The 21,095-nt window shown below is 43.7% G+C and overlaps 1 protein-coding gene across 4 annotated transcripts in view; it reads right to left on the bottom strand.

Moving 5' to 3' along the window:
- The window catches only part of SLC35F3 (solute carrier family 35 member F3), a 276,240-nt gene that overhangs the window by 78,204 nt on the left and 176,941 nt on the right, over window positions 1-21,095 (bottom strand). For all 4 annotated transcript variants that reach the window (XM_043543306.1, XM_043543308.1, XM_037895261.2 and 1 more), the window contains one exon: window positions 16,653-16,977. In XM_043543306.1, coding sequence (XP_043399241.1) covers window positions 16,653-16,977 — 325 coding nt within the window. The remainder of the gene's footprint in view (window positions 1-16,652; window positions 16,978-21,095) is intronic.

The raw sequence follows: 21,095 nt of genomic DNA, 5'->3' as shown, positions 1-21,095 counted from the left end.
TTAGGTCCTGTGATGGTGTCCCTTGAATAGATATGTAGACAGTGTTGGCAAAGGGCTTTGTTGCAAGGATAGGTTCCTGGGTTAGTGTTTTTGTTGTGTGGTGTGTGGTTGCTGGTGAGTATTTGCTTCAGCTTGGGGGGCTGTCTATAAGCGAGGACTGGCCTGTCTCCCAAGATCTGTGAGAGTGAGGAATCGTCCTTCAGGATAGGTTGTAGATCTCTGATGATGTGCTGGAGAGGTTTTAGTTGGGGGCTGAAGGTGATGGCCAGTGGCGTTCTGTTACGTTCTTTGTTGGGCCTGTCCTGTAGCAGGTGACTTCTGGGTACTCTTCTGTTTCTCCCAATCTGTTTCTTCACTTTAGAAGGTGGGTATTGTAGTTGTAAGAACGCTTGATAGAGATCTTGTAGGTGTTTGTCTCTGTATGAGGGATTGGAGAAAATGCAGTTGTATCTTAGGGCTTAGCTGCAGAGAATGGATGTGTCCTGGATGGAAACTGGAGGCATGTAGGTAAGTATAGTGGTCAGTAGGTTTCTGGTATAGGGTGGTGTTTATGTGACCATCGCTTATTAGCACTGTAGTGTCCAGGAAGTGGATCTCTTGTGTGGACTGGTCCAGGCTGAGGTTGATGGTGGGATGGAAATTGTTGAAATCATGGTGGAATTCCTCAAGGGCTTCTTTTCCATGGGTCCAGATGATGAAGATGTCATCAGTGTAGCTCAAGTAGAGTAGGGGCATTAGGGGACGAGAGCTGAGGAAGCGTTATTCTAAGTCAGCCAAAAAAATGTTGGCATACTGTGGGGCCATGTGGGTACCCATAGCAGTGCCGCTGACTTGAAGATATACATTGTCCCCAAATGTGAAATAGTTGTGGGTGAGGACAAAGTCACAAAGTTCAGCCACCAGGTTTGCCGTGACATTATTGGAGATACTGTTTGATGGCTTGTAGTCCATCTTTGTGTGGAATGTTGGTGTAGAGGGCTTCTACATCCATAGTGACCAGGATGGTGTTTTCTGGAAGATCACCAATGAATTGTAGTTTCCTCAGGAAGTCAGTGGTGTCTCGAAGATAGCTCGGAGTGATGGTAGCGTAGGGCCTGAGGAGAAAGTCTACATAGCCAGACAATCCTGCTGTCAGGGTGCCAATGCCTGAGATGATGGGGCGTCCAGGATTTTCAGGTTTATGTATCTTGGGTAGCAGATAGAATACCCCGGTAGGAGTTCTAGGGGTTTGTCTGTGCAGATTTGTTCTTGTGCTTTTTCAGGGAGTTTCTTGAGAAGATGGTGTAGTTTCTTTTGGTAACCCTCAGTGGGATCAGAGGGTAATGGCCTGCAGAATGTGGTGTTAGAGAGCTGCCTAGCACCCTCTCGTTCATATTCTGACCTATTCATGATGACGACAGCGCCTCCTATGTCAAAAACAGACTCCAATGAGAAACAACAGAACTAGAATTAATCTGCAAACTGGACACCATTAAATTAGGCTTGAATATAGACTGGGAATGGATGAGTCATTACACTAACTAAGAACTATTTCCCCATGCTAATTTTCCCCCTACTGTTACTCACACTTTCTCGTCAACTGTTTGAAATAGGCCATCCTGATTATCACTACAAAAGTTTTTTTTCTCCTGCTGATAGTAGCCCACCTTAATGGATGCGTCTCGTTAAGAGTTGGTATGGCAACCCCCATTTTTTCATGTTCTCTGTGTATATATCTATCTATATCTATATCTCTTCCTACTGTATTTTCCACTGCATGCATCTGATGAAATGGGCTTTAGCCCACGAAAGCTTATGCTCAAATAAATTTCTTAGTCTCTAAGGTGCCACAAATACTCCTCATTCTTTGTAGTGAAATGGAAATTTAAACAGTTGGCTTTGCTGGCTCGAGGTAAATCTCATTAGTGAAATGCTGTTTGTCTATTGAAAGCTCAAACCCTGACTGAAGTCATTCAGTGCTGGAAAGCATCCTGCATGTGTCTTAGGAAGAAAACTGTTCCATGGACCAGTGAATACATAGCACGTGCTGTCTTCTCAGACCATGGACATAGTCCATCTCACTCCTAGTTCCTGCACCTAGCATCCATACAGAGGAGTAAGTACATGTTTTAGTCACTGTAAAATATCTATTAAAACATGTGGAGAGGAAGCAGAGCCTGTCACTTACGCTGCAAACCAAAACTAATGGGGCACCACTCAACAACCCTTCGGAAAATTAAGCAAACTAGGGATAAGAATCATTAAAGGACTTGAGTTTCTCAGGACTAGGCAGCATGGAATCCTTATTCTTGGCTATTCTCTGATACAGTGTGACTTAATGTTCCCCAGAACAAGTAAGCTCCACTATATGGAAGGGCCGTCAGCTTGAATTTAGTGAAAAGCTTTCCACCAGACCAGGAACATAGCCATAAAACTCTTCTCACTACATTATGGGCTGAAATACAAAGGACTCTAAAATTGTACTGTGTATAAACTGAGAAAGTAATGATCTCTACGTAAAAGAATAAATGGACACAAATCAGACATCAGGAATGGTAACATACAAAAGCCAGTAGGAAAACACATCAATCTCCCTGGACATTCAATAACAGATTTAAAAGTAGCCATCCTTCAACAAAAAATCTTCAGAAACAGACTTCTAAGAGAAACTGCAGAGCTACAATTCATTTGCAAATTTAACACCATTAATCTGGGCTTGAATAGGGACTGGGAGTGGCTGGCTCACTACACAAGCAATTTTCCCTCTCTCAGTATTGACTCCTCCTCATCAATTATTGGGAGTAGACCACATCCACCCTGATTGAATTGGCATTGTCAACACTGGTTCTCCACTTGTAAGGTAACTCCCTTCTCTTCATGTGTCAGTATATTTATGCCTGGATCTGTAATTTTCACTCCATGCATCTGAAGAAGTGTTTTTTTCACCCACGAAAGCTTATGCCCAAATAAATCTGTTAGTCTTTAAGGTGCCACCGGACTCCTCATTGTTTTTATAAAATGATTGATTCCTAAAGGAAGAACAAGAGAATCCTCACATAGAGTTTAAGAACCAAGAATTCAAAGACTATCTAAGCTACTTAAAGAGAGGGGATAGAGATAGCAAGTTGGGTAGATACAAACTCAAAGGATCTCCCTTAAGAGCCTCCTCAGATCGCCCTTCTAGGAGATTCAGGGAACTGGTGCTCTCTTCAGTGAGTAGAGAAGACTTACGTGAGCAGGAAGACAGTGCAGAAATACTTTGGAGGCCAAGGACTATTTTTTTAATAGCATGGAGTTTCTACAATGCAGTTGATTTGATAGGATTGGTGAATTTTGTGTCGGGGCTACTGAGAGGTTATTAATGAGAGCTTTCACTCACAGAAAAAGAGACAGGTTATTATAGATTAGTCCTCTTTTAAAACGACAAATTTCCTGGAGGAAATGACCAAAGTGATGGGCTTAAGTAATAATTTGGTGATATTTCTGCATAGCTATGGCAGGATCTTTGACAGAACACCTGAAGATGGAAACTGGGACTATCCAGAAACTATCTCTGGAACATCTCATGGGGTGGATCTGCCATTATCCAGTGTCCTCCAGACTGGTGGGATCCACAACCACTTCAGAAGAAAAGAGAATGTGGTTATCACTGTTTCCATCAGGGAGCAGTTCTTCATAATCTTAGTTTCTCAGACAAAGTTTAACAACAGAATCTGTCTGAGCTGAGAGTAAGAGGCCTGATCTGTGGCAGCAGAGTACCAATACATCTTCTTAGCTTCAATAGCTAGCCTGCTTACATTAGGTGGAGGGAAAAGAGTTGGGGGGCCACTTGTACTCTTGCCTCTAAGAAAATATTGGCTATTAATAAAGCCAGGTTAGTCAGAAAAATGGAGAGATGGGTACATTTTGAACTGAGAAGAAAGATGCAGGGGGATTTCCCGCTTCTTCTGAGCATCCAAAAAAGAACGACAGTCAGAACTGCTGAAGGTGGAAGGTGCAGGTACAACGGTGCCGGAGACTGCCACCATCAAGGATCAGAGTCCTCTGGGCAGGAGAGACAAATAGATCCAGCAGCCTGGGCTGAAGTTGCTCTCCAAGAGGCACATTCATTGCCCCTTTGTCTTGGTTTACCTGCCTTCTGATTCATGTTAAGTAAATATAACTGTATCTTTTTCTGTCAAAGGAGCAGGAGCATCATTCTGACTCCCCCAACATGAGGCAAAGAATTGGTGGGAGACAGGGCAGGGCCAAGAGTGCTTGCTGCTCTTCTCTTATTAGCCAGAATGGGCAGGAATGGTGCCCCTAGCCGCTGTTTGCCAGAAGCTGGGAATGGGCAACAGGGGGTGGATCACTTGATGATTACCTGTTCTGTTCATTCCCTCTGGGGCACCTGGCATTGGCCATTGTCAGAAGACAGGATACTGGGCTAGATGGACCTTTGGTCTGAACCAGTAGGGCCGTTCTTATTTCTTATAATATCTGTCACAGTGAGTCTGGTGCCTCTTCCTATCCCTCACAAGGTGACAGTGAATGACACTAGTTCCAGACTGGTGTATCAGATAGAGAAAAACAGCCATCTTTAAAGAGAAAAGCACATTTTCCTTTAGAGGAAGCATTTATTATCTGATTGGGAAAAATAGTAATTCCAAAAGGAAACATACAATTTAAATGATTATAGCTTCACATCCTTGCCCTGAATTTCACAGAGCCAGCTATACTGATGTAAGCCATTTTTGCCAATAAGAAGATATAGGGCCAAATCCTGCTTACTTACTCTTATCCATTGATTTCAACTTTAACTTGGGCTAAGCCTAAACCCAACCAACCTGCATATAAGGAGTCTGACTCTGTATTTCGAGGGAGAGAGGGAGGGTGTTAGTGTAACCCACACACCTCCTGGGCGTGGTGTTCTCTCACCTCTAGTGGCACCGAGACCACTTAGCGCCAGGGTTCTCAAACTGGGGGTCGGGACCCCCCAGGGAGATGCGAGGTTATTACATGGGGGTGGGTCACGAGCTGTCAGCCTCCACCCCAAACCACCCTTTGCATCCAGAATTTTTAATGGTGTTAAATTAAAAACACTTTTTTATACGTTTATTAGGGGGGTTGCACTCAGAGGCTTGCTATGTGAAAGGGGTCACCAGTACAAAGGTTTGAGAACCACTGACTTAGAGAGAGATTAATGAGTCTGCTCTACAGCCTGAGCTAGCAGCCATATAGCTTTTAGCTCGTGCACTAAGCTCCAGAGATCCCAGGTTCGATCCCACCCACCAATGACTAAGGCCTGTGGGCGTCACATTAGACAGCTCCCAGCCCTAAAGCCAGCGCTGCTGCCACTAGCAGCATAGAAGTGACGGTTGCAGAGTATGGGGAGGTTCGTCACCTGGGAGGAGGCAGGGCCAGCCTTACGGGTGAGCGACCATCCAGGCCCATGATCAGGAGGATGCTGTGGTCTCCCCGTCCCCCCTCCGCAGATAGCCCAAGGCCCCTTTGATCCCTGAGCGCTAGGCCTGGAGCTGGGGAGGGGCAAGGCTCGGGGCGCTCCAGCCAGGAGGTCCCACCATGCACCCGGCTCCAGCTGCTAGTCCCGGTAGGGCTGGGGAGGGACAGGACTTTCTCTTCCCCTGCACAGGCTGCTCCCAGGGCTGGGTCAAACCCACCTCTGGGAACCCCCTCTTGGTCACTCACTTCTGCCCTGCCTTCAAAGCTGGGCTCCCAGCGAGCGGCCATGGAGCTTTCTGCAGCTGTGGGAGGTTCCCGGAGGTGGAGCTGATCTCTCCCATGCTGGTGGGGGTGCCCCAACTGGGGAATCCTACCGTGTGCTGGGCTCCAGCTGCTAGTCCTGGCCAGGCTGGGGAGGTACAGGACTTCCTCTTCAGAGCAGAGGAAGTCTTGTTCCTCCCCAGCCCAGCTGGGACTAGCAGCTGGAGCCCGGTGCACAGTAGGAGCCCCCTTCTCCTACAATAGCCAGATTTCATGCGGGAGATCAGATTTCATGGTCCATTATGCGTTTTTCATGGCTGTGAATTTTGTAGGGCCCTATTTATGTGTGATATTGAAACTCTTGCCTTGTCTCCTTTGAGTCAAATACGGTAGAAGTAAAGTATAGTTTCAATTAAAGCAATCTGAGTTGTGGGACCAGTACCCAAGATTACAGTGGCCAAAAATGACTCACCTGGAAGGACACCTCCAACTCAGAATTAGCTATCCAGGATTATGATAACCCACTTACAAAGAACACCAACAATGCTTCTGCAGCAGAGATCTGAGTTTTTGTAAGGCAGCAGTATTCAAATGTTAACCCAGTTAACTGATTTGCATGAGTACGCCCATTAGGTCAGACAGATCCCCGTTAGATTGGTATAAACTCCCTGTAATTCTACTGACTTCATTTGGAGTTACTCCAGATTTACACCAGTCTAAGCTAACTGAGATCAGAATCTGGCCCAAAGTATTTTTATTTTAAATGGAATTTGTTTCAATTTGCTAATGTGGAATTGAATTGTAAAGCAATTATATTTGTAGGAATGTGGAGTAAAAGTGCATTAATTTAAGGCTAATGTACTGAACGAGAAGTGGTAGAATTTATAAATGGAAGTTTTTTTAAAAGCAAAAATGTATTATGCTTCGCTGGATGACATTTGCTAAATATGCTTAAATTCATCATGTCCTGATGTTTTTCTGTCTTATTTATGGCTTTGTTAATGCTGTGTTCTCTGGTGGTAACGCTCATACATAAGCAGGAATATAAATTTGTGGAATGTCAATAGCCAACCACACTGCAGCATTTTAATGCTATTTGGCTAAGAATGATTCATGAATATAGAACATTAAAAATCAATGGCAAAAAGCTCCCAAGCTGTACCATCTCAGACTATGTCCTCATCAGCTCTCCTAATTTGATCATGGTCAGGTGATTGCCTGTTTCTGGATGGGAGATTTCTAAGGGGAACCCAGGCGTAGGAAGTGGTGTTGGTGATTCACTAGAGTGGTGGTCCTGCTCCTCAGTCAATATTGAACTAATGGGCTCCAGTAAATTGTTGGGGTTACGGGAGATGGTGGGCTAGAGTGTGACCTTGGTTACATTGGTAACCAAGGTCATTTGACATTTGACCTTGGTAAATCTATAGTAATCCACTTTCTTTTGGGTGTAATATAAAATTGAGGCACTGATCACTTCTGGTAATTAATGATTCTGTACCCAATTTTAATCCTACAGAAATGTAAATCAAAGTAACTCCAATGAAGTCAATGGAGTTATATCAGAGTAAATAAGATCAGAATCAGGTCCCTCTTCCTAACCCACCCCCGGCCCTGCACATTGTTAGCTCCAGTATTCTGGCCCAGTTCCATATAAACCTATATTTACGCATTATTCTCTGGGTTTGTCTACACAAACATTTAGTTCGCGACAAACTGGAGGCTGAATTTACCTGACACTATCCTGCCATGGTCTAACTGTCCCTGTAGACCCTGCTGACGCACATTAACAAACTGTTAACAGTGAATTATGCTAAACCAAATTAGGGACACTAATTCTGAAGGAGAGTGTCCACACAGGGGTTTAATACAATTTAGCTAATCTACTTTAAATTCACACCTTTAGTTAATTTGGATTAATTTTCCTGAGTGTCCCTGTGTAGACAAGCCTAAAGTGAATATTTAAGAGGTACTTTAATTTACCCCTGGATAAATGCAGAGTTAAACAATGTCTTACAAAGGCTCTACGTTTACCTTTCCTGCAGCTAGGGAGCTTTAGGCTGTAGTGCTTTTAGTTTCTCAGGTTTTAATAAATTAATAACACAGGTATGATTGAGGGTAGCTCATCAGATTAAAAGTGTAATCTTTTAAAGCAGTTTAGAAAGCAACAGGTAGGAAGCAAAGATGACGTACTTAAGATCCATGAGGATCATAAATCATTACATGTGTTATCACAGGACTTGACAACAGTTGACTTAATGTAGACTTAATGTAAATCTAATTATCGTATTTGTATTGTATTTAAATTGTATTGTATTTAAACAGAGCTAGTGAACACTCTCACAGAAAGTAGGAGAGTGGAGTGCTACAATGGTCTATCAGATTTTTCTATTTCATTTTACTGCAGTCTCATTCAAAACACACATGATGCTGCCATTAAAATGAATGGGCCAAATTCTGCCCTCTTACACTTTTGTGCATCATTGTCTTCAATGAGATAGCATGGACTATAATTTAAGGAAAGAATTAGGCCCAAAGCAGTTAAGACAATGGAGGTGTTTCTGCTTACCCTGACTCATCTTCAAAAGGTCAGCTGAAGAATGGTATCCTATTCATTGTGAGGGTCCCTTAACCTGGATATAATTTGAAGTGAATCAATATTGTCCGAATTGAATTATCATTGATACTCCCATTGTGCTCTGATAAGGAGTTCTCAATGGGGGTTTTTATAGGTCCTGTAGTGTTACTGTGCAGGTGGAGAGCATCCTATCAGTAATCCTTACCAAATAGTTTATAAGTGGCTGTTTGCAACTTGTACGTCAGCAACTTGTACGTCAGCTATTTTTTCAGTAAAATAATATGGCTGTCTTCATATGTTTTTTAAAACATCCATTAAATGATTAATCTACATTATAGAGAAACATTGCAAAATCTTATAAAGAAAACAACCAAGCAACTTGTTAAATGTAAAGAAGTGCAATAAAGTTTTAGTAAAAAAAAATTCAAATTTGGCTCCCTAAAGCACCTCAATCCACATTTAGGCATATACATAATAAAATGTGCCTTAATCTGCAAAAAGGTGCCTAACTTTAAACTGGTTTGTGTGTAGGGCAGATATAACCTTCTATGAAGAAATTGCAAGATGTTCTAGAATTATATAGGGAGATACAGTACAGGACGGTTTCAAAAGCAGAATAAGTAGTTCAAATGTTTGCCTTTGAGTGGTGCATTTAACTCAAGGATTTAAGAATATTTTGGGGGGAGAAACCCATCCATCCATTCTTATGAAGCTCTTATGATTTTTCATTTCCTGTTTCTTTTCTATAATGTTTAAGTATAAAAAGGTTTAAAATGTAAGGTTTGTTAATGTGACATTTTACATGATTTACTCATCAAGCCCTCGGATCGCTACCCCTTCCTGCTTCTCCACGTGGGCACCAATGATATTGCCAAGAATGACCTTGAGCGGATCACTGCGGACCACGTGGCTCTGGGAAGAAGGATAAAGGAGTTTGAGGCGCAAGTGGTCTTCTTGTCCATCCTCCTGGTGGAAGGAAAAGGCCTGGGTAGAGACCGTCGAATCGTGGAAGTCAACAAATGGCTATGCAGGTGGTGTCGGAGAGAAGGCTTTGGATTCTTTGACCATGGGATGGTGTTCCAAGAAGAAGGAGTGCTGGGCAGAGACGGGCTCCACCTAATGAAGAGAGGGAAGAGCATCTTCGCAAGCGGGCTGGCTAACCTAGTGAGGAGGGCTTTAAACTAGGTTCACCAGGGGAAGGAGACCAAAGCCCTGAGGTAAGTGGGGAAGTGGGATACCGGGAGGAAGCAGGAGCGCGTGAGAGGGCAGGGCTCCTGCCTCATACTGAGAAAGAGGGACGATCAGCTAGTTATCTCAAGTGTCTATACACAAATGCAAGAAGCCTGGGAAACAAGCAGGGAGAACAGGAAGTCCTGGCACAGTCAAGGAATTATGATGTGATTGGAATAACAGAGACTTGGTGGGATAACTCACATGACTGGAGTACTGTCATGGATGGATATAAACTGTTCAGGAAGGACAGGCAGGGCAGAAAAGGTGAGGGAGTTGCACTGTATGTAAGGGAGCAGTATGACTGCTCAGAGCTCAAGTATGAAACTGCAGAAAAACCTGAGTGTCTCTGGATTAAGTTTAGAAGTGTGAGCAACAAGGGTTATATCGTGGTGGGAGTCTGCTATAGACCACCGGACCAGGGGGATGAAGTGGACGAGGCTTTCTTCCAGCAACTCACGGAAGTTACTAGATCGCAGGCCCTGGTTCTCATGGGAGACTTCAATCACCCTGATATCTGCTGGGAGAGCAATACAGCGGTGCACAGACAATCCAAGAAGTTTTTGGAAAGGGTAGGGGACAATTTCCTGGTGCAAGTGCTGGAGGAACCAACAAGGGGCAGAGCTCTTCTTGACCTGCTGCTCACAAACTGGGAAGAATTAGTAGGGGAAGCTAAAGTGGATGGGAACCTGGGAGGCAGTGACCATGAGATGGTTGAGTTCAGGATCCTGACACAGGGAAGAAAGGAGAGCAGCAGAATACGGACCCTGGACTTCAGAAAAGCAGACTTTGACTCCCTCAGGGAACTGATGGGCAGGATCCCCTGGGAGAATAACATGAGGGGGAAAGGAGTCCAGGAGAGCTGGCTGTATTTTAAAGAATCTTTATTGAGGTTACAGGGACAAACCATCCCGATGTGTAGAAAGAATAGTAAATATGGCAGGCGACCAGCTTGGCTTAACAGTGAAATCCTTGCTGATCTTGAACACAAAAAAGAAGCTTACAAGAAGTGGAAGATTGGACAAATGACCAGGGAAGAGTATAAAAATATTGCTCGGGGATGCAGGAGTGAAATCAGGAAGGCCAAATCACACCTGGAGTTGCAGCTAGCAAGAGATGTTAAGAGTAACAAGAAGGGTTTCTTCAGGTATGTTAGCAACAAGAAGAAAGTCAAGGAAAGTGTGGGCCCCTTACTGAATGAAGGAGGCAACCTAGTGACAGAGGATGTGGAAAAAGCTCATGTACTCAATGCTTTTTTTGCCTCTGTCTTCACGAACAAGGTCAGCTCCCAGACTACTGCACTGAGCAGCACAGTATGGGGAGGAGGTGACCAGCCCTCTGCGGAGAAAGAAGTGGTTCGGGACTATTTAGAAAAGCTGGACAAGCACAAGTCCATGGGGCCGGATGCGCTTCATCTGAGAGTGCTAAAGGAGTTGGCGGCTGTGATTGCAGAGCCATTGGCCATTATCTTTGAAAACTCATGGCAATCCGGGGAAGTCCCGGACGACTGGAAAAAGGCTAATGTAGTGCCCATCTTTAAAAAAGGGGAGGAGGAGGATACTGGAAACTACAGGCCAGTCAGCCTCACCTCAGTCCCTGGAAAAATCATGGAGCAGGTCCTCAAGGAATCAATTCTGAAGCACTTAGAGGAGAGGAAAGTGATCAGGAACAGTCAGCATGGATTCACCAAGGGCAAGTCATGCCTGACTAATCTAATTGCCTTCTATGATGAGATAACTGGCTCTGTGGATGAGGGGAAAGCGGTGGACGTGTTGTTCCTTGACTTTAACAAAGCTTTTGACACGGTCTCCCACAGTATTCTTGCCAGCAAATTAAAGAAGTATGGGCTGGATGAATGGACTATAAGGTGGACAGAGAGTTGGCTAGATTGTCGGGCTCAACGGGTAGTGATCAATGGCTCCATATCTAGTTGGCAGCCGGTATCAAGTGGAGTGCCCCAAGGGTTGGTCCTCGGGCCGGTTTTGTTCAATATCTTCGTAAATGATCTGGAGGATGGTGTGGATTGCGCCCTCAGCAAGTCTGCAGATGACACTAAACAGGGAGGAGAGGTAGATACGCTGGAGGGTAGGGATAGGATACAGAGGGACCTAGACAAATTAGAGGACTGGGCCAAAAGAAATCTGATGAGGTTCAAGAAGAACAAGTGCAGAGTCCTGCACTTAGGACGGAAGAACCCCATGCACCGCTACAGACTAGGGACTGAATGGCTCAGCAGCAATTCTGCAGAAAAGGACCTAGTGGTTACAGTGGACGAGAAGCTGGATATGAGTCAACAGTGTGCCCTTGTTGCCAAGAAGGCCAATGGCATTTTGGGATGTACGTAGGGGCATTGCCAGCAGATCGAGGGATGTGATCTATTCAACATTGGTGAGGCCTCATCTGGAGTACTGTGTCCAGTTTTGGGCCCCACACTACAAGAAGGATGTGGAAAAATTGGAAAACGTCCAGCGGAGGGCAACAAAAATGATTAGGGGACTGGAACACATGACTTATGAGGAGAGGCTGAGGGAACTGGGATTGTTTAGTCTGCGGAAGAGAAGAATGAGGGGGGATTTGATAGCTGCTTTCAACTATCTGAAAGGGGGTTCCAAAGAGGATGGATCTAGACTGTTCTCAGTGGTAGTTGATGACAGAACAAGGAGTAATGGTCTCAAGTTGCAGTGGGAGAGGTTTAGGTTGGATATTAGGAAAAACTTTTTCACTAGGAGGGTGGTGAAACACTGGAATGCGTTACCTAGGGAGGTGGTGGAATCTCCTTCCTTAGAAGTTTTTAAGGTCAGGCTTGACAAAGCCCTGGCTGGGATGATTTAGTTGGGGATTGGTCCTGCTTTGAGCAGGGGGTTGGATTAGATGACCTCCTGAGGTCCCTTCCAACCCTGATATTCTATGATTCTATGATCTAGCTTTTGTCAAGTAATTCACAGCTCTCACCAAAACTTGTAATGGAAGGGAGCCGGGAAGAGAATTTAAAGGATGCAACAGTGGGAACAATGCTCTGGGGCCTCCTCTTTTAGCATGGGCCCTGTCATCATCTGTGGTGTCCTTCGGTGAGGACACTGCATCTCCTCCTGAACCACTTTCTAATACCTCTGGACTAGGTAACCCCACTCAGGGGTGCTGGAACAATTTGTACAGTGGGGGTGCTGAGAGCCATTGAACCAAACTGTAAACCCTGGAAACCACTTCAAGCAAGGGGGTGTTGCAGCACAACCAGCTCCATCACCTATGACCCCACTTGTGGTTAGGGCACTCACCTGGGATGTAGAAGGTCTGAGTTCAAATCCATTCTCCATCTGATTTGGAGCATGGACTTGATCCAAGTTTTCTCGTATGCCAGGTGAGTGCCTTAGCCACCAGATTATAGGCTATCCTGGGTTCGGTCTTTCTCAACTTCTCCTGTTGCAGCTGTTCCACTTTGTATAAATAATTAAATATTCATTGGAGCAGGGACTTGAACCTGACTCCCCACATCCCAACTGAATACCTTACCCTAACCACCAGGCTATAGAATCAGCCTCTCTCTAGTCTAATACATTTTAACAGTGAAGGTTATTAATCATTGGAACAATGCATGAAGGGTTGTGGTGGATTCTGCATCACTGACAATTTTAACATCAAGATTGAACGTTTTTCCTACTAGAGATGCTCTAGTTCAAACAAGAATTATTTCACGCATAGGTGACAACTTTTCCCGGCGCCGGTGGATGCTTGCGCCCCCCACCCCCGGCCCCTCCCTGATTCCACCCCTTCCCCAAGTGTGCCGCTTTCCCCCTCCCTCCCAGGGCTTGCCGCTACGAAACAGCTGTTTCACGGCGGGAAGTGCTGGGAGCTAGGGGGAGAAGCAGGATGTGGCACGCTCAGGGGAGGAGGTGGAGGTGAGCTGGGGGGTGCGGGGGGCAGGGAGCTGCAATTTTCCCCATGGGTGCTCCAGCCCTGGAGCACCCACGGAGTCAGCGCCTATGATTTCAGGGAAGTTCTATGGCCTGTGTTATACAGGAGCTCAGACTAGATGATCAGAATGGTCCCTTTTGGTCTTGGGAATCTATGAATCTATGCAAAGTACTACCACATATATGCAGAAAAGGCAACAAATAACACTTGCTGCAGGAAACATACCCTTGTGTTTCCTCAGGAATAATATAGGGGTTTGCATATATGTTATTAATAATTATTTGTATAGCAGTAGCACATAAAAGCCCCAATTTAGATCATGGACCCATTGTGGTAGGCACTGTATATACACCTAACAAGGGACAATTCCTCCCAGGAACAGTTTATAATCTAAATAGACAAAGTGTGGAGGAGGAACAGAGGGGTAAAGTGAGTTAACCAAAATCGGCCAGTAAGTCAGTGGCAGAAATAGAACCCAGATCTCTTAACACGCCATACAGTGCCCTACCCACGAGACCCCAATAATATGCTTAGTTAATCACAATTCACTCTGCTGGTCAAAGATGCAAATGTAGAATCTTCACAACTGTTCACTAAACAGACTGCATGTTTATTTAAAATGAAATCTCAGCTACTTCTCAAATAGAATTTAGGATTTGCATCTTTTCTTCAGCTCAGTCATCAATTAATTGAATGGAAGGCATAAGACTATCAGCAGCATTAACTAACCTTAAAGAAGAAGAGAATTAGTGCTCTACTTTTAAGCTCTGGGATTTGAAGGGCTACAGTATCTCACACCAGGATTCACAAGTATTTAAACATAAGGTAGTCTGCAGAAAATTGAAAGTAAAAAAACCCCCACAAACAAACCAAAGAATAAAATCTGGTAGTCATATGTTAGCATTCATGATCACTTTTGGACAAAACTGTCACCATCTCTAACCTCTAGGTTCTCTCATTTCTCAAAAGCAGGATAAAAATGAACGGAAATATATTTCATTGACATTATGGCTTGCTACAGGCTAAAGCTGAAATGTGTTAACAATGTCATTTTAAACCTTATTCTAAAACTCCTTGGTATTGCCATAAGAACTGAAGAATTGTGGTGGAGTCCCTTCATCCACAATTTCCCTGATGAAGTTATAACAGTAAGAAGATATAACTAACATTAACCAAAATGAAATTCCATGATTTTTAATCTTTACCATAGTAACATCAAGTACAGTACCTCTTGAGTGCCCTGATTTCATAGGTATGTTCTATAGTAAGTTTCTGACCCATTACTATACATCTGGAAGTAAAAAAAAAATCTCAGTGAAGGAGAAAATTATACCCATTGCCACATCTGGGCAACCTCTCTGAAGTCATGAGGGTCCCACTAGTATAACTGAGACAAAAAATGGTCCCAAGTCCTGTTTTTCATTGCCCTGATGTTGGGCTAAAGACTTTTTCAGGTGGGTCTCTAACAGTGACATCTCATGTCTGCATAGCCCAATTAGATTCCTAATTCTACAACCTTTTAAAAGGGGAAGGTAATGTTTGCAAAGATGTCAGACTGACATGGGACTAACTTGGTGACTTTGTACCTTTTTGACATAAATGTAAAGAAGATTGTTTACATGAAGTAATACTGGACTCTGACATAGCAGCAAGCTGCACTAAGCATCACTGGGCTATAGAAGAGACTTTTATTCACTGAAGGATATCTTCAATTCAGACATTTCATCTGTGAAGTTTTTGCTAAGGCTGGAAGAGGAGTGGAAGATGCAGTTCCAAGACTGGGGGAGAACCTCTCAATGAGCCTGTCATAAATATAAAGGGAAGGGTAACCACCTTTCTGTATACAGAACTATAAAATCTCTCCTGGCCAGAGGCAAAACCCTTTCACCTGTAAAGGGTTAAGAAGCTAAGGTAACCTAGCTGGCACTTGACCAAAATGACCAATGAGGAGACAAGATACTCTCAAAGCTGGAGGGCGGTGGGAGGGGTGGGGGGAGAAACAAAGGGTCTATCTGTCTGTGTGATGCTTTTGCTGGGAACAGATCAGAAATGCAGCTCAGAACTCCTGTAAAAAGTTAGTAAGTAATCTAGCTAGAAATGCATTAGATTTTCTTTTGTTCAATGGCTGGTAAAATAGGCTGTGCTGAATGGAATGTATATTCCTGCTTTTGTGTCTTTTTGTAACGTAAGGTTTTGCCTAGAGGGATTCTCTAGGTTTTGAATCTGATTACCCTGTAAGGTATTTACCATCCTGATTTTACAGAGGTGATTCTTTTACCTTTTCTTTAATTAAAACTCTTCTTTTAAGAACCGATTGTTTTTTCATTGTTCTTAAGATCCAAGGATTTGGGTCTGTGTTCACCTGTACAAATTGGTGAGGATTTTTATCAAGCCTTCCCCAGGAAAGGGGGTGTAGAGCTTGGGGGGATATTTTGGGGGGCAAGATGTCTCCAAGTGGGCTCTTTCCCTGTTCTTTGTTTAACACGCTTGGTGGTGACAGCATAGGCTTCAAGGACAAGGCAAAGTTTGTACCTTGAGGAAGTTTTTAACCTAAGCTGGTAAGAACAAGCTTAGGGGGTCTTTCATGCAGGTCCCCACATCTGTACCCTAGAGTTCAGAGTGGGGAAGTAACCTTGACAGAGCCAGATCCTGAAGCTGATTAAGGGCCCTCAATTGCAACTGAAGTGAATGGGAGTTAGGCCCTCAGCACTTCCCATGAGGTGGTCCACACCTTGTAGATGGAAAAAGGTACATTAAGGGCTAAATTCTATCCTCAGCTATACCTGTGCTACCCCACTGAAATTTATGGGGTAGCTGGAGTGTCACTGGGGTCAGAGTTCAGCCATAAATATCTAGAGATGAAAGGGATTTGCCAAGCCAATGTTATAGCATCGTTTGCAGGCAATCCATGGTGCCACAGAAGCGTAGGTTTTGGAAGCAGCTGCTTTCCCATTTTACTATGAGGGAGAGATTGCAAGAAAATTAGCTGTAAAGTAGAGGAAGAACTGAATTTTTTTTAAAGGATAAGATGGAAAACCCCAGAAAGGTAACAAAATAAAGTGCGCACTTCAATCAAATGCCTTTAAACATACTCAGCTTGCAAGCCTTCAATAGTGAATTTAGAACCCTCTTTAACAATGCTGAAAAGAAAAACATTCAATATTAACAAAGTGATCTGAATAAAATCAGCTCAAGGGGTAGAGCAACATTCAAGTATCATGAGAGCAAAACTGAAAACAAAAAGCTCCCTTACCTGTATCTCTGCTTTGGAGATTGTTTCTCAGCTGATTTGAAAACATGTCCAATATAATACAAAGGAAAGAATAAAAAGTTCCAGTTTGTTGCAAACCATGTCAGAGTAAAGGGTGCATCAAATTTCGTAAAGGTCAATTTTGCTAGCTGGGTTGAACCTGACCAGGAGGAGCAGACACCCAGGACCACTGCCACTCCCCAGAAAAATTTCTTGAGTTGGGTGACTGAGCATTTCCAACAGCAACGATTTCCCCTTCCACTGCCTTCCACCCCAGCCTGCATCTGTGCTTCTGGTGGGGCTGGAGATTCCTGGGAGTGCTCATCCCCTGAAGAGATGAAAACACAAGAATTAATAAAGAATTCTACACAGCATTTTACTTTCCAAGAACCAAATCCTGGGCCCATTTGGAGTCAAAGGGAGTTTTACCATCAATTAAATAAGGATCTTGTCACAAATATGTAGTTCACTTCATGTCACACTAAAGCACCTAGCACATTTTGGGGACAATTGCACTCTAATAATAATTATCAGCTCGACAGTTAGAAATGGGCAAAATGAAAAGTGAAATTACACGCTGTTCTGCAGTCATTACGTTAGAAGATTTTCAAATATAATACTGAACTCTGCTATGACATGCAAATGAATGAATGCTGTGCTGTTTAGCTTTATGAAAGAGCAATGGGAATAACAGCAACAGTCACAATCAGTACTGTCTTGGGAGTCTTAGAACTGCATATTTTATGCAACATGGTGTTTCTTTTTAAAGAGGGGAGAGGAAAATTTATTTATTCTTTCAATTACACTGGCTTTACTCTGGAGTAACGGGAATGGGCTAATGTTGGGGGTGTGGCTGGAGCACTGCTGAACTCCAGTAATCCCTGGCTGGTGAAATAGCCCTTTGGGGGCTGTTACCAGCTGGTGAAATTTAGAGCAGCCTTTGGGATTCTCTAAATTGCACTAGGGACTAGGCCAGCTTAGTCTGCACCTCCTTGAGTCCTGTACCAACCAGGGTTGAGCCAGACCTGAGGAACAAGCTCAGCAATTTCAAATTTACACCAGTGTAACTGCAATCAAAATTTGGCCCAGAGAGACCAGTTTTTAAACATTGGTATCTTAACAGAATGTGCAAATTCCATTATTTGGCTATCTTAATCTGCATGCAGGCATTTAAATTCAGTAGTTGGGCACCTATGTGCCCATCTGAGTGATCAGTTATAACACTGCAGTAGGCAAATTACATAGCTACATTTGAAAACTGGGCCACCATTTTATTCTTTGCTTCAAAGTAGCTGAATGACAGCCAGTATGTCTTCTCTATTATCAGCTGTGACACTGACAGATTGGTCAATTTGTGTGTGACCCATAACAACTTAACAGGAGGCACTGAAATGGTAAACATGGCCATTCCTTGTAGATCGTTCTCAAAGCCATGTTAAGTAGACTAGAATCTTTAATATGTTTGCCTGTATTGTTTGTTAGAGAATCAAAGTGCAGATGCAGTGGGTTTGTGTTTACCTATATCTTGTTAGAAGTTAACAGTGTAACCAGATTAGTCTGTAGATACTAATTCCCTTTCCTGTCTTAATTGCATGTGGATGGGTCAATTAACCTTAAGATCAAAGATGTAGGATACTGTAGGAAATGACATTATTTACATTTGTTTTCAGGTTAATTGTCTATGCCATAATAAAGTGCCTTTACAATTTGAATGGTTAATTGCCTTATGTTAATTAATACAATTAGTTACCTGTGTATGCATAAGAAACTGGAGATTAACTTCAAAGCAAAGAGCCTGCTGTGGCAATTGCTGTCAAGAGGCTTATCCAATGGCCTCAACTATAAAGGAAGCTTTGGGCCTGATCCTTTTTATTTCAGACCTGCTTAAACTTTGACAGGGAAAGTCTAAGCCACAAGACTGAGATCTCCAGGATTTCTTTGGATTTACCCTGGAATTCTCATGGAAGAATTTGAACAAACTGCACTTGGACTGTAACCTTTTAAATTGATTCCAGACAGACTTTTGCAAATCAGCAGCCTCACCATCTCTGCAATGAAACTAATCTAAGAACTTTACACACATTTGTATGTATTTTGATCTCTTAACCATATGTAAATCTTTCTTTTTTCTTTTATTAATAAACCTTATATTTACTTAATAAGGATTGGCTGTAAGCATGTACTTGGGTGAGATTTGAAATATTCATTGACCTAGTGGGCAATGTGGTTGGTGCGCTGGGATTGGTAGAACTTTAAATATGGTGAATAAGGCTTTCAATAACCCCTCACTATGTTAGACTTCTCTGCCTGGATGGAAGCCAAAGGTTGGATTGCTTAAAGGGGAGTGTAGTTTGGCTTCTTGGTAACCAGTGTGGTATTACAGAAGCTATTTGGTTACTGGCTTGGTGAATCTAATTAATTATAGAATAAATCACCAGTTCTGAGAATTGTCTGCCCTATTCCTTGCAGTTTGCCCTGAGTAAGCATTCTCAGTGTGGCCCCTCCAGGCACCATGTTCACACCAGCAGATACTGTCCTTTTACCATCTGAACTAAAGATCAATCCTATATGCTGATGAATGCCTTCAACTCCTGTTGAAATCAGAGGGCATTCATGGTCCTGCTCCCTGAAGGACCAGGCCCCTAATGAGCTTTCTGATGGCTGTCTAAAGTCATTCAAAGCTCTGTTTAAGACATTAGTCACCTCCATGTGATGCAGCTATGCAGTGTTTTCATTTTAAAAGCTGATTTCTTTAAGGTATGCTAGTCCATTCATTTTGAACACAAATGAAGTGCTAATTAATGCTGAGGGGCTGGAACCTAGAAAGCTTCAAATGCATTCGCAGGTCATTTAATACACTGAAAAGCGGAAACCCGAAGGTTTTCACATTGCTGCACTGCATTCGCAGGCTAGAATTAGCATCAAGAACAATAGTTCTGTATTCTGTAATTTAAAGCCACGTTATGGGACATCCACACATAAATTTTTTTACTGAAGAGATCATGCAATCCATATGGTGAACTGTTATGTCTCTTTAGAGTTTTACACTGTGACTTGGGTGTTTACTGATATTAGCTAATGCGTGTGTAAGCCAATACACAGTAGACCAAAGGTTTTCTCCAATAGCACACTCTGTGTTGCTACTTAATTATTTTAAAAAAAAAAATGATGTACACGATATGAGGTAACTATATCATCTAATAAAACTATTTTGATGCAGAAAAAAACAAAAAATAACTCCCTCCCTTCCCTCGACTAAGCACAATGTTTTCAAAACTTTGTGTATCAGTTGCACATCTAGACATCAAAAAAGGGGGTCATACATGAGTATATAGGAGCAAGGATATTTATGTGGATATGCAGTTATATAAGGTTTTTCTGAACGGTTTTAAAATGTTCACACAGAAGTAGGGAAAAGAGTGCTAATCTCTTCAGTCATGAGGACTAGTACATTGGCCGGAGGGTCGCACGACTGACCACCCCCACACCTGCTGCCCTGGCCCCACCCCCACTCCACGCCTTCCATGAGGCCCCGCCCATGCCCCACCTCTTCCCTGCCCCCGCCCCACCTCTTTCCTGCCCCCATTTAAACCCCTTCCCCACGGGAACCACGGCCAATGGGAGCTTCGGGGGAGATACCTAGAGGAGTGGCCAGGGCAACACACAGACCCCTGTACCACACACACACACACACCCCGGCGTGGAGCAAGGGCAGGGCAGGCAGGCAGGGAGCCTGCCCGGCCCCCGGTGCGTGCCGGGCCGGAGCCGCTCTAGGTAAATGCTGGGGGGGTGGGGTGGGAGGGCCGCGGGGAGCTGGCGGGCCGCAGAAAATAACCCCGCGGGCCGCCACGTGTTTGAGACCCCTGTACCTGTGCTAGCTTTGATCTAGCTAGCTTGTTAACAATAACAGTGAAGCTCTGACAACAGGGTTTAGCATTTGAGTACATACCCAGGGTCAGCTCATGCTGCCACTGCTTCACTGCTATTGTTATTTGAGCTAACTACATAGCTAGCTTGGGTATATTCAGGGATGTCCCCAGGCATACGCAGAATATGCAGCTGAGTAGGGCACCATGAAATTTGAGGCACCAAATTTCCCCAAATTTCATGGTGCCCTCAGCAGCTGCATGCTGCATATGCGGCAGCACGAGCTCCGGCGACCAGCCCTATCCCCTGTCCGGCTGTGCCCACTGCACGATGCTCAAGGGCATAAACATAGGTCAGCCCACACAATAGTTCCATTGTGGGGGCACTAGCCTCTACTGCCCCTGTTTGCGTCACCCCTGCCAGGGACCGAATGTTGGGCTGAGAATTGTCTTCTCAGCCCTATTATTTTAATGCACACATTCCTGAGTCAACCGCCCAATTAGTAGCCTTATATGGAAATATCAGCATCTTTAAGATACATTCCATGGCAATTACAACCTGTAAAAGAGAGCAAAATTT

This window comes from Chelonia mydas, chromosome 3, assembly GCF_015237465.2.
Source record: "Chelonia mydas isolate rCheMyd1 chromosome 3, rCheMyd1.pri.v2, whole genome shotgun sequence".
Taxonomy (NCBI): Eukaryota; Metazoa; Chordata; order Testudines; family Cheloniidae; genus Chelonia; species Chelonia mydas.
This window is presented reverse-complemented; position numbering and strand designations above follow the sequence as displayed.